Below are 9,104 nucleotides of genomic sequence, written 5' to 3' on the forward strand. Positions count from 1 at the left end.
GCGGAATATAGGTCATTTTTATGCTTTTTACTTCATGATATATATATACCAATTTATTTATTTAAAAAATGTATATATATATATATATATATATATATATATATATATATATATATATATATATATATATATATATATATATATATATATATATATGAATATATATATATATATATATATATATATATATATATATATATATATATATATATATATATATATATATATATAATTTTTTTAAATAAAGAAATTGGTTCATAATTTTTCCTCTTGATTTTTGAACATAGGATAAACAACCCGTTTTGACAGGAATATTTATTTAAATAAAATACCCTAAAATTACTTGTGGCCTATTATTGGTGGATGATTAAGTTCAATTCGTTTTTTTTAACCCATCAGCCCATGTCTACATTCCAATATATATATATATATATATATATATATATATATATATATATATATATATATATATATATATATATATATTTTTTTTAAACCAAGGAGATTATGGTAACAAGATATTAAAACCAAGGAAATTATAGTAACAAGATATTAGTAAATGATGTTTATAAATAAGAAAGACTGCCCAACATTGAATGGGATTTGTGGTGCTTGGATGTGATGCACATGGACATATGTGCTTTTATGGTCCAGAATAATCAGAGTTTCTCAGCATTTCGTTTTCAAGAGACACAAACCTCAAAATAAGCCTTTTTTTTAAAAAAAAGAAAAAAGCACCATGGTCCACCATAAAACCATTAAGTCCAGACGTCTAGCCGTTCAAATGACTTTATTACACCCTAGTTCTTCCTGTTTTAGAAGAATGCTAAGTTGCTGTCTGTGAAGTTGCTTCAAATACAACACCTCTTTTTCTACAAGGGCAAATGCTTTATTTTTTTCCTTTTATAATATCAGATTGTCCAAACACAAGTCATGAACGGTAACAAACAAATGTAAACATAAAGAAATAACTTAGTGCTTCCTGCTTATTTCCGAAGGAAAAAATAATAATAATAGCTCTCTCCTAATAACCTCCTCTTTTAGGATTTGTGGAGGTGGAAAGTCAAAAACAGACAAACAAAAAAACAGTGGGAACCACCATCAGTCCTTAAATACACCAATAAAAGATGTGTGGATGGGAGATGTAACAGTCCCTGGCATTGAACGTTCTGATTGTAGAAAACTAGTTGTAAAATGTCACTTTTTACACATTCTATGATGAAGCGTGAGAATTGTTTTGTTGGCAGTTACAAGCCACTTATTAAACAGTGCGGTATCCCTGAAAATTCCTTCATTCGGTGCTCTCAAACATTGTTCATCCAATTCGAAATTTTAAACTAATATTCCTATACCATTCCAGTTCCCAATGTTAAATTATTATTCCTATACCATTCCAATTCCAGATCTCAAATTATTATTCCTATATCATTTTAATTCCAGATCTCAAATTATTATTCCTATATCATTCTAATTCCAGATCTCAAATTATTATTCCTATATCATTCTAATTCCAGATCTCAAACTATTATTCCTATAATATTTCAATTCTTAATTTCAAATTATTATTCCTATACCATTCCAATTCCAAATTTCCAAAGTATTATCCCTATACTATTCCAATTTCTAATTTCAAACTATTATTTCAATACTATTCCTTATCTTCAAGTTTAAACATTTTTGTCTCATGGTGATAATGCGAACTGACCAAAATGTTCTCTATTTTCAACGAATTTGTGCAATTTTATCAGTTTCTGGGGCCAAGTGCGTTAACAGTATCTAAGAAGGATAATTTCTATTTTTTTTAACAGATTTATTATTACCATGTAAACTGACCAGTCTTGCAAAACAATGTGGCCATAATATAAAAAAAAAAAAAAAAGTAGCAAAAGAAAGAATTGTTCTGAATCTGAATTGCTATTAGAACAATCTAGTTTGTATACCTTTATCTGTTGTCACTAATAATAGATATTAGTGTTACATTACATGCAGATTGCATTTTGCATCATTTCGCAAGGATATGGAAAATAAAAATGGTGTTATATTGGTTTGAATGTAAGCTAAGAACACTTCCCTACTGCTGACTTTAACCAATGTAGCACAACCCACAGTCATTTCTGCTATCTTAATTAACTGAGCTACACTACTTACAGTTCAATCCCTAATAAAAGTCTCTTTTCTTTTTTTTTTTTTGTAAATCTAGCAATACCTACCTGGAATTTCTAGCGTGCAATCACAAAAAGAACCGAACGGAAACAGTTTCAAAACGTAGCATCATGAAGCGCACTGACATCAAAGGAGGTTCGTTTTTTTTTTTTTGTTTTTGTTTTTTGCAAAATACACAACACATTTACATCTATTTCCAAAAAAAAAAGAAAAAAAAAAGAAAAGAAATGGACCTATATATATATATTTCAGTGTTCCAAATAGTACAGAGATCAGACTCAGTGCGTATCCGAGGCTGTTATTGGTCTTTATTGCCTTTTTCTTTGTTCATTTTCTTCATTTTCATCCTTCTGTTCTGAAACCAGATTTTGACCTGTCTTTCAGTGAGGTTTAAAATTCGGGCCACTTCATAGCGGCGATCCCGGGTGAGGTACATATTGAAGAGGAATTCCTTCTCCAGTTCCAGGGTTTGGTATTTGGTGTATGGGCATCGCTTCTTCCTGGTGGAACGAGCATGGATCCAGTTTGCTGCAGGATTGCCTAGAAAAAAAAAGAGAGAGGATTATAGGCTATGCTTTGAAATTCCAGGAACAATTGTGTGCTATCCATGATAATTATTTGATTTGCACTAATAAACTAGCATACTTTTTTTTTTTAAACTGAGTACTGTCTATGATAATTATTTGCACTAATAAACATACATTTTTTCAGCTGAGTGCTGTCCATGATATTTATTTCATTTGCACTAACATACAATTTTTCAGCTGAGTATTGTCCATTATACTTATTTGATTTGCACTAACATACATTTTTTTTCAGCTGAGTACTGCCCATGATAATTATTTGATTTTCACTAACATACAATTTTTCAGCTGAGTACTGATAATTATTTGATTTGCACTAACATACAATTTTTCAGCTCAGTACTGATAATTATTTGATTTGCACTAACATACAATTTTTTCAGCTGAGTGCTGTCCTTGATAATTATTTGATTTGCACTAACATACAATTTTTTCAGCTGAGTGCTGTCCTTGATAATTATTTGATTTGCACTAACATACAATTTTTCAGCTGAGTACTGATAATTATTTGATTTGCACTAACATACAATTTTTCAGCTGAGTACAGTCCATGCTAATTATTTGATTTGCACTAACATACATGTTTTTTCAGCTGAGTACAGTCCATGCTAATTATTTGATTTGCACTAACATACAATTTTTCAGGCCAAGCTCTTAGGGTGTACTCCCTTCTTCAAGGTCCAAGCAAAAGGAAAATCCAGCAAAAAAATCCTTTGCAATGAGGATGACCCAGCCGCCCAGCTTTTTATAAAGAATTATCATAAAAGGAAGTCTTAATGCACCCGGAGTGTTTACAGTACCAATGATGTCTTGATCTTAGGTGGTTATGTGAGTAATAGAATAATTTTATAGCCTCTTGTTGCTTGCTTGGGCTATATGCTAGGCGTCTAGACGGTTTTATAGGTTAGTAAAACTATCAGTTTTGCACATTTAGAGCCTTGCAGGTTCGGGCTATAAATCAAACAGCAATTTCTTTTCTCGCTCCCTCTCTGCTCTTTTTTTTTGTACTTACTTGGGTCAAGTTGTTGCTGCTGCTGCTGTGGTTGTTGTTTTTGCTGCTGCTGCTGCTTCTCCTCTTTGCATTCACTGTCGGGCTCAGGTTCTTCGCTGGCCGCCAGCTCTTTAGGTGGAGGCTTCTCTGGGGTTTCTGCAAAGGAATCGCATGTGTAGTCGGTCAGGCCGATCCCTTGGGGTTCAAAGGAGGAGCACTCGGTCCTTTTCGGGGTGCTCTCAGGTTTGATCCCATAGTTGCGCCCGTTGGGGTGGAATCCAGGGAAGGAGGACGCAGAGCTGGAGATGGGTTCCAGCCAAGATCTCACCGTGTATCTGCTGCTGTCTGAGCCTAGGTGGGACTGAGCCATGTAGGGGTGGTAGAGACCAGTCATTCCTGAGGAAGGCTGGGGGTGCACCGTGGACCAGGAGGTGGGGAAGACGCCCGATTTGGAGGCGAAGCTGCAAGAAGAGAAATCTGAAGGCTCCCCAACACCTGGTGGCCTAGAGGTCGTGCTGTGACCACCCTGGGAGAATCTAGCTCCGTACACCTCCTCGTTGTCATGTCCTATGATAGAATCCACATAATAGTTACTTATGGTGCCACTTGACGACATTTTAGGCTCCCCTCTCACTCATATAAAAGGTTACACTCTTAACTGTATGTAATACCCTCCCTGAGAACAATCATAGTATTTTGCAGACTGCATCCTCCGTCCATTGGTTGTGGGCTCCACGTGATCATATTTACCAATACAGAGTAAATCAATCCGCTTAACGGGGCTGATGTGATTAAAAACACATACAATTAAAAATAAAAGTGTAACTAAGCCGAGATATATGGAAGGAAGCATCCGGGAGGGGGGAGGGGGGCACCGCCTGATTCCACCTTTGTGCCTCTTTTTAAGATTCTGCTTCTTGTTAAAGCTGCCCAAGCCAGGGACTATTTCTTTCTCCATGCTCTCTCCCTGCCATTCATTTTTTAATCACTTTGCTGAATTTGTTTAATTGCCCTTTAAACTGTGGGGACCCACACTGCAGATCCAGGCAAAAGCATGCTCAGATTATTGACCTATGGGTATAAAACTTGTTTTACTGGCCACAAACAAGGGGGCTATGGGGAAAGGAAGGGAGGAGGCAGCAGAAGCAGCACGTTGCTTGTGCTCAACAGCGTCCAGAAACACTTCATAGTTACATAGGAGAGGCCATTCTCTGTGCATTGCAGGAAAAAAAGAAAAAAAAAAGCTTACAGTGTTTTTTAAAAACAGGTGGAAGAGAACTATCATGATTTTTATGAGATTCAATAAAATTTTATGAGGTGCATTTGATTATACATTAATGTGCCCTGTAATCAAATGGTCTAAGAGAACATTAAAACCTGTGCTGGTGAATTGATCAGCTACTGGGCTCTTGCTATTGTCCTTTTAAACAATAAGTGCATCATTATATATATCATTTTTGTATAAATGTACTAACTTCCGTCTTACCCTTTCTCATATTTCCCTCCTATCCAAAATATACTATCATGTGGATAAATCGTATATTTTATTGTCATTTCCTATAAACAGAGTGCATTCTGGTGTCAATCAATAGCTTACAAACACAGAGAATGAGTGGTTACTATCTCTATCTATCTATCTATCTATCTATCTATCTATCTATCTATCTATCTATCTATCTATCTATCTATCTATCTATCTATCTATCTATCTATCTATCTATCTATCTATCTATCTATCTATCTATCTATCTATCTATCTATCTATCTAATTATTTATCTCTCTCTCACTCTCTCTCTCTCTCTCTCTCTCTATCTATCTATCTATCTATCTATCTATCTATCTATCTATCTATCTATCTATCTATCTATCTATCTATCTATTTATCTCTCTCTCTCTCTCTCTCTCTCTCTATATATATATATATATATATATATATATATATATATATATATATATATATATATATATATATATATATATATATATATATATATATATATATATATAAAGGATACAAGGACAATAACAAGAGCTCGGTAGCTGATTTTTAATATATATGTATATACACACACACGAGCACACACACACACACACACACACACACACACACAAACGTTGTGTTTGTCCATTATCTGTGCTTATAAGCTATTGTTTGATTAACATAGACATCAGAATGCACCCGGTTCATAGAAAATTACAATAAAATATAAGATTTATCAATATCATGGTACATTTTGGATAGGAGATATCAGAGTAAGACAGAAGTTAGTACATTTTTAAGTACTCCTATAAATACAGATATTTGCAATAAAAATAATCAGAGTTTAAACGTGAATTCATCTATAATAAATCTAAGTTATTACACTGTTGAATATTGCTTTTATAGATGTTACAAAGGTGGTAAGTCAAACGTGTTGATGTCTTATATAGGCATTAGTAAACCTTGAGTAAAACAGAACTTATTGACTATTACCCCAGTTGGCCAGCAATAAAGAATTTTTTCAGCTCAGCTTTGTTAAGTGAGGCTGTGATCATTTGCAGGAAGAGACCAAAGTTTATTGGGGCTGTTTCCTGAAATAAAAAGGAGTTTATCTACAGCTAAGGAAACTCTGGGCTCTTCTGTATCTTCTGTTAGGAAATACAACTTACAACAAAATAGAACAAAGGACAGCACGCTCAGTATAACTATAGTCTAGATAGTGGAAAGATCTCACAAAAGTATCATCAGCGTTGATTACAATGTACCGGTTTGTGCTACTGTTTCCTGATCCTATCCCTACAGTGCAGAAGCCTGATGCAAGGCGTAAGAAAAGTATGGGAACTATGTTAACTCGGATATTTACAGGTAAGTGTGTATGTTTGAAAGGTATAGCAGGCACACCCAAACAAACCCAAAATATCATTTAAATGGGATTGGGCTGCAGCTGAAGTACCCCAAGTCAAACTCTTGCTAGCTACACTAAAATAAGTTTCTATGGTCCACATTTTTTTTTTCAAATAGTAGGTCCACAAATTTACCAGAGAGAGGAAAATGCATGTTATCACTCTATTTTTAAGTGTCTGTAGGGTTCAGACGTGAACCTAGTTCAATTCCGCTGGTAGATTATGGAGAAGAATGAAATGCATTGGAATAATTGCAAACATTATAAACATTGCTAGTATTTAAACGAAAATATAAGAATACTAATGTAATTCGTCTTTGTGTACCGTTACTTTGTAACCCAGTAGGGCTGGCCCCATGATGCACTTATGAACTTGAATCGTGACACGTTGTCTGTGTATGCATAGAAAAGAAAGAAGACAAAGAGAAAAGAGACAGAGAAAGGGGAGAGTGAGAGGGTGGGAGGTAAAGACAGAGAGAAAGCAGAAAGTAAAAAGAGAGGTACAGGAAGAACTAGAGAGAATATATACTAAATATATATATATATATATATATATATATATATATATATATATATATATTATATATAATAATTTTTGTAAAAAAAAACAAAACAATATATATATATGTATATATATATAAGTATACAGGGAAAAACACACTCATACAGAGCTCTTCCTTCCTTCCTCCCTACCTTCCTTTCTTTCTTTCTTTCTTTCAAAAAAAAAAACAATATATATATGTATATATATAAGTATACAGGGAAAAACACACTCATACAGAGCTCTTCCTTCCTTCCTTTCTTCCTTTCTTTCTTTCTTTCTTTCTTTCTTTCTTTCTTTCTTTCTTTCTTTCTTTCTTTCTTTCTTTCTTTCTTTCTTTCTTTCTTTCGTTCCTTCTGTCCTCTCTCCCTCTCTCTCTCTCTCTCTCTCTCTCTCTCTCTCTCTCTCTCTCTCTCTCTCTATATATATATATATATATATATATATATATATATATATATATATATATATATATACATTTGATTAGGACATTCTTTTTGTTAGTCCATTGTACTTGAGTCACTGCAAAGTGCACCAATTCAGGATAATTTTTTTTTTTTTATATTATTATTATTTTCCTTTTAATCTGATTGGATCTCTAAGTCAATGCAGGCATGCTGTATAGCATTAATTTCTTAGTAAATCACACATACCTGTAGGTGCATAAGTACACATACACACACACACACACACACACACACACTTGTTTAAACATCCAAATGTATAAAACATAGACACAATTTTGCAAAAGTGATACATTTTCCTACTCTTGTATCTTCATTAAACCGCTATATTATTACACAGGGTTACATACATGACATTGCCACTTACCGGAGACATACAGGTGATGCTGATCTTTACATACAGTCATTATAGAATGGCTTCTTAATGCATACTATTTTTTCCTGCCAAGCTAAAATCTGAGAGGAGATAGGTAAGTAATTATTGTATAGCTGATTGCTGGAAATACACTAGTTTGGAGGCAATGGCCTGGCCGGGTCCCTACAAATAACATGAAAACCTCAAGCGTTCAGACAGTTTATTGCATAAGACATGCAGAGATCATGCACGGTATGGACACAGAGCTGTCTCAATGATATTACCACATATCACAAGGAGACTTCTACAAGGAATACGAGTCAAATCAACTACACGTTTACAAACATATTTGCAGCTATTTCGCACTTATTTGGAGCAGACATTTACAGAAAATGTGCTTTTTCTTCCCCCGAAAGTCATTCAGAATATTCATGAAGATTAAAATGTCAAGGTCCATAAAGTAACATACAGAAAAAGCTTTTTAGTAAAAACATGAAAAAGTCACATTGCTTGGATATCTTAAACAGTCCCAATAATTTAAGACGACATGATAAACTTTCTTCATTGTACCCTGCCATACGGTGAAAAAAAAATAAATTACATGTGCTAGATCTTTAATTATTATTTATATACCCATGGAAGTACATATAGACACTTGCAGCACTAAAAAATGACGAAAATCACATTCTAGATCACAGGAAATGATGTGGTATGGATCCAATAGTCTCTCCTGCTTCTGAGCAATGGCTGATGCTGTGACAAAACGTTTGAACCTATTTTGGTGGGCTTTATGAAAAAGTCAAATTAGCGGTCAGTTCGCGAATTCGGTTTTCTCTGCTCATCTTCTTTAGCTTCATTCTGCGATTTTGAAACCAGATCTTGACCTGCCTGTCAGTGAGATTCACGCTCTTACTGATCTCTAGGCGGCGCTCTCGCGTTAGATACATATTAAACAAGAATTCTTTCTCTAACTCCAGTGTCTGGTGTTTAGTGTACGGGCACCTCTTCTTCCTGCCACTCTTTGCAGTTAACCAATTGCTTGTTGGGGTGTCAGACTTGATTTCTTCTATTTCAATAAAACAAAGACAAATAAAATATATATATATATATATATGTAAGGAAA

General features: G+C 34.1%; 2 protein-coding genes across 3 annotated transcripts in view; both read right to left on the reverse strand.

The window, feature by feature from the left end:
• Nucleotides 1-1,599: 1,599 nt before the first annotated feature.
• Nucleotides 1,600-4,531, reverse strand: HOXD9 (homeobox D9). The gene is made up of 2 exons (XM_082262434.1): nt 3,760-4,531; nt 1,600-2,703 (listed from the first exon to the last, which is right to left on the reverse strand). The coding sequence occupies exons 1-2, from the start codon at nt 4,352-4,354 to the stop codon at nt 2,462-2,464; spliced, it is 837 nt and encodes a 278-aa protein (XP_082118560.1). The 5' UTR covers nt 4,355-4,531; the 3' UTR covers nt 1,600-2,461.
• Nucleotides 4,532-8,195: 3,664 nt separating this feature from the next.
• Nucleotides 8,196-9,104, reverse strand: part of HOXD10 (homeobox D10) — a 3,630-nt gene continuing 2,721 nt past the window's right edge. The window contains exon 2 of one of the 2 annotated variants that reach the window (XM_082259975.1): nt 8,196-9,044. In XM_082259975.1, the coding sequence (XP_082116101.1) occupies nt 8,770-9,044 (275 nt within the window). In that variant the 3' untranslated portion in view covers nt 8,196-8,769. Of the gene's footprint in view, nt 9,048-9,104 lie in introns of both variants that reach the window. The other variant, XM_082259976.1, reaches the window with a different exon arrangement.

Source organism: Pelophylax lessonae (genome assembly GCF_965119305.1).
Source record: "Pelophylax lessonae genome assembly, chromosome: 6".
NCBI classification, from domain to species: Eukaryota; Metazoa; Chordata; class Amphibia; order Anura; family Ranidae; genus Pelophylax; species Pelophylax lessonae.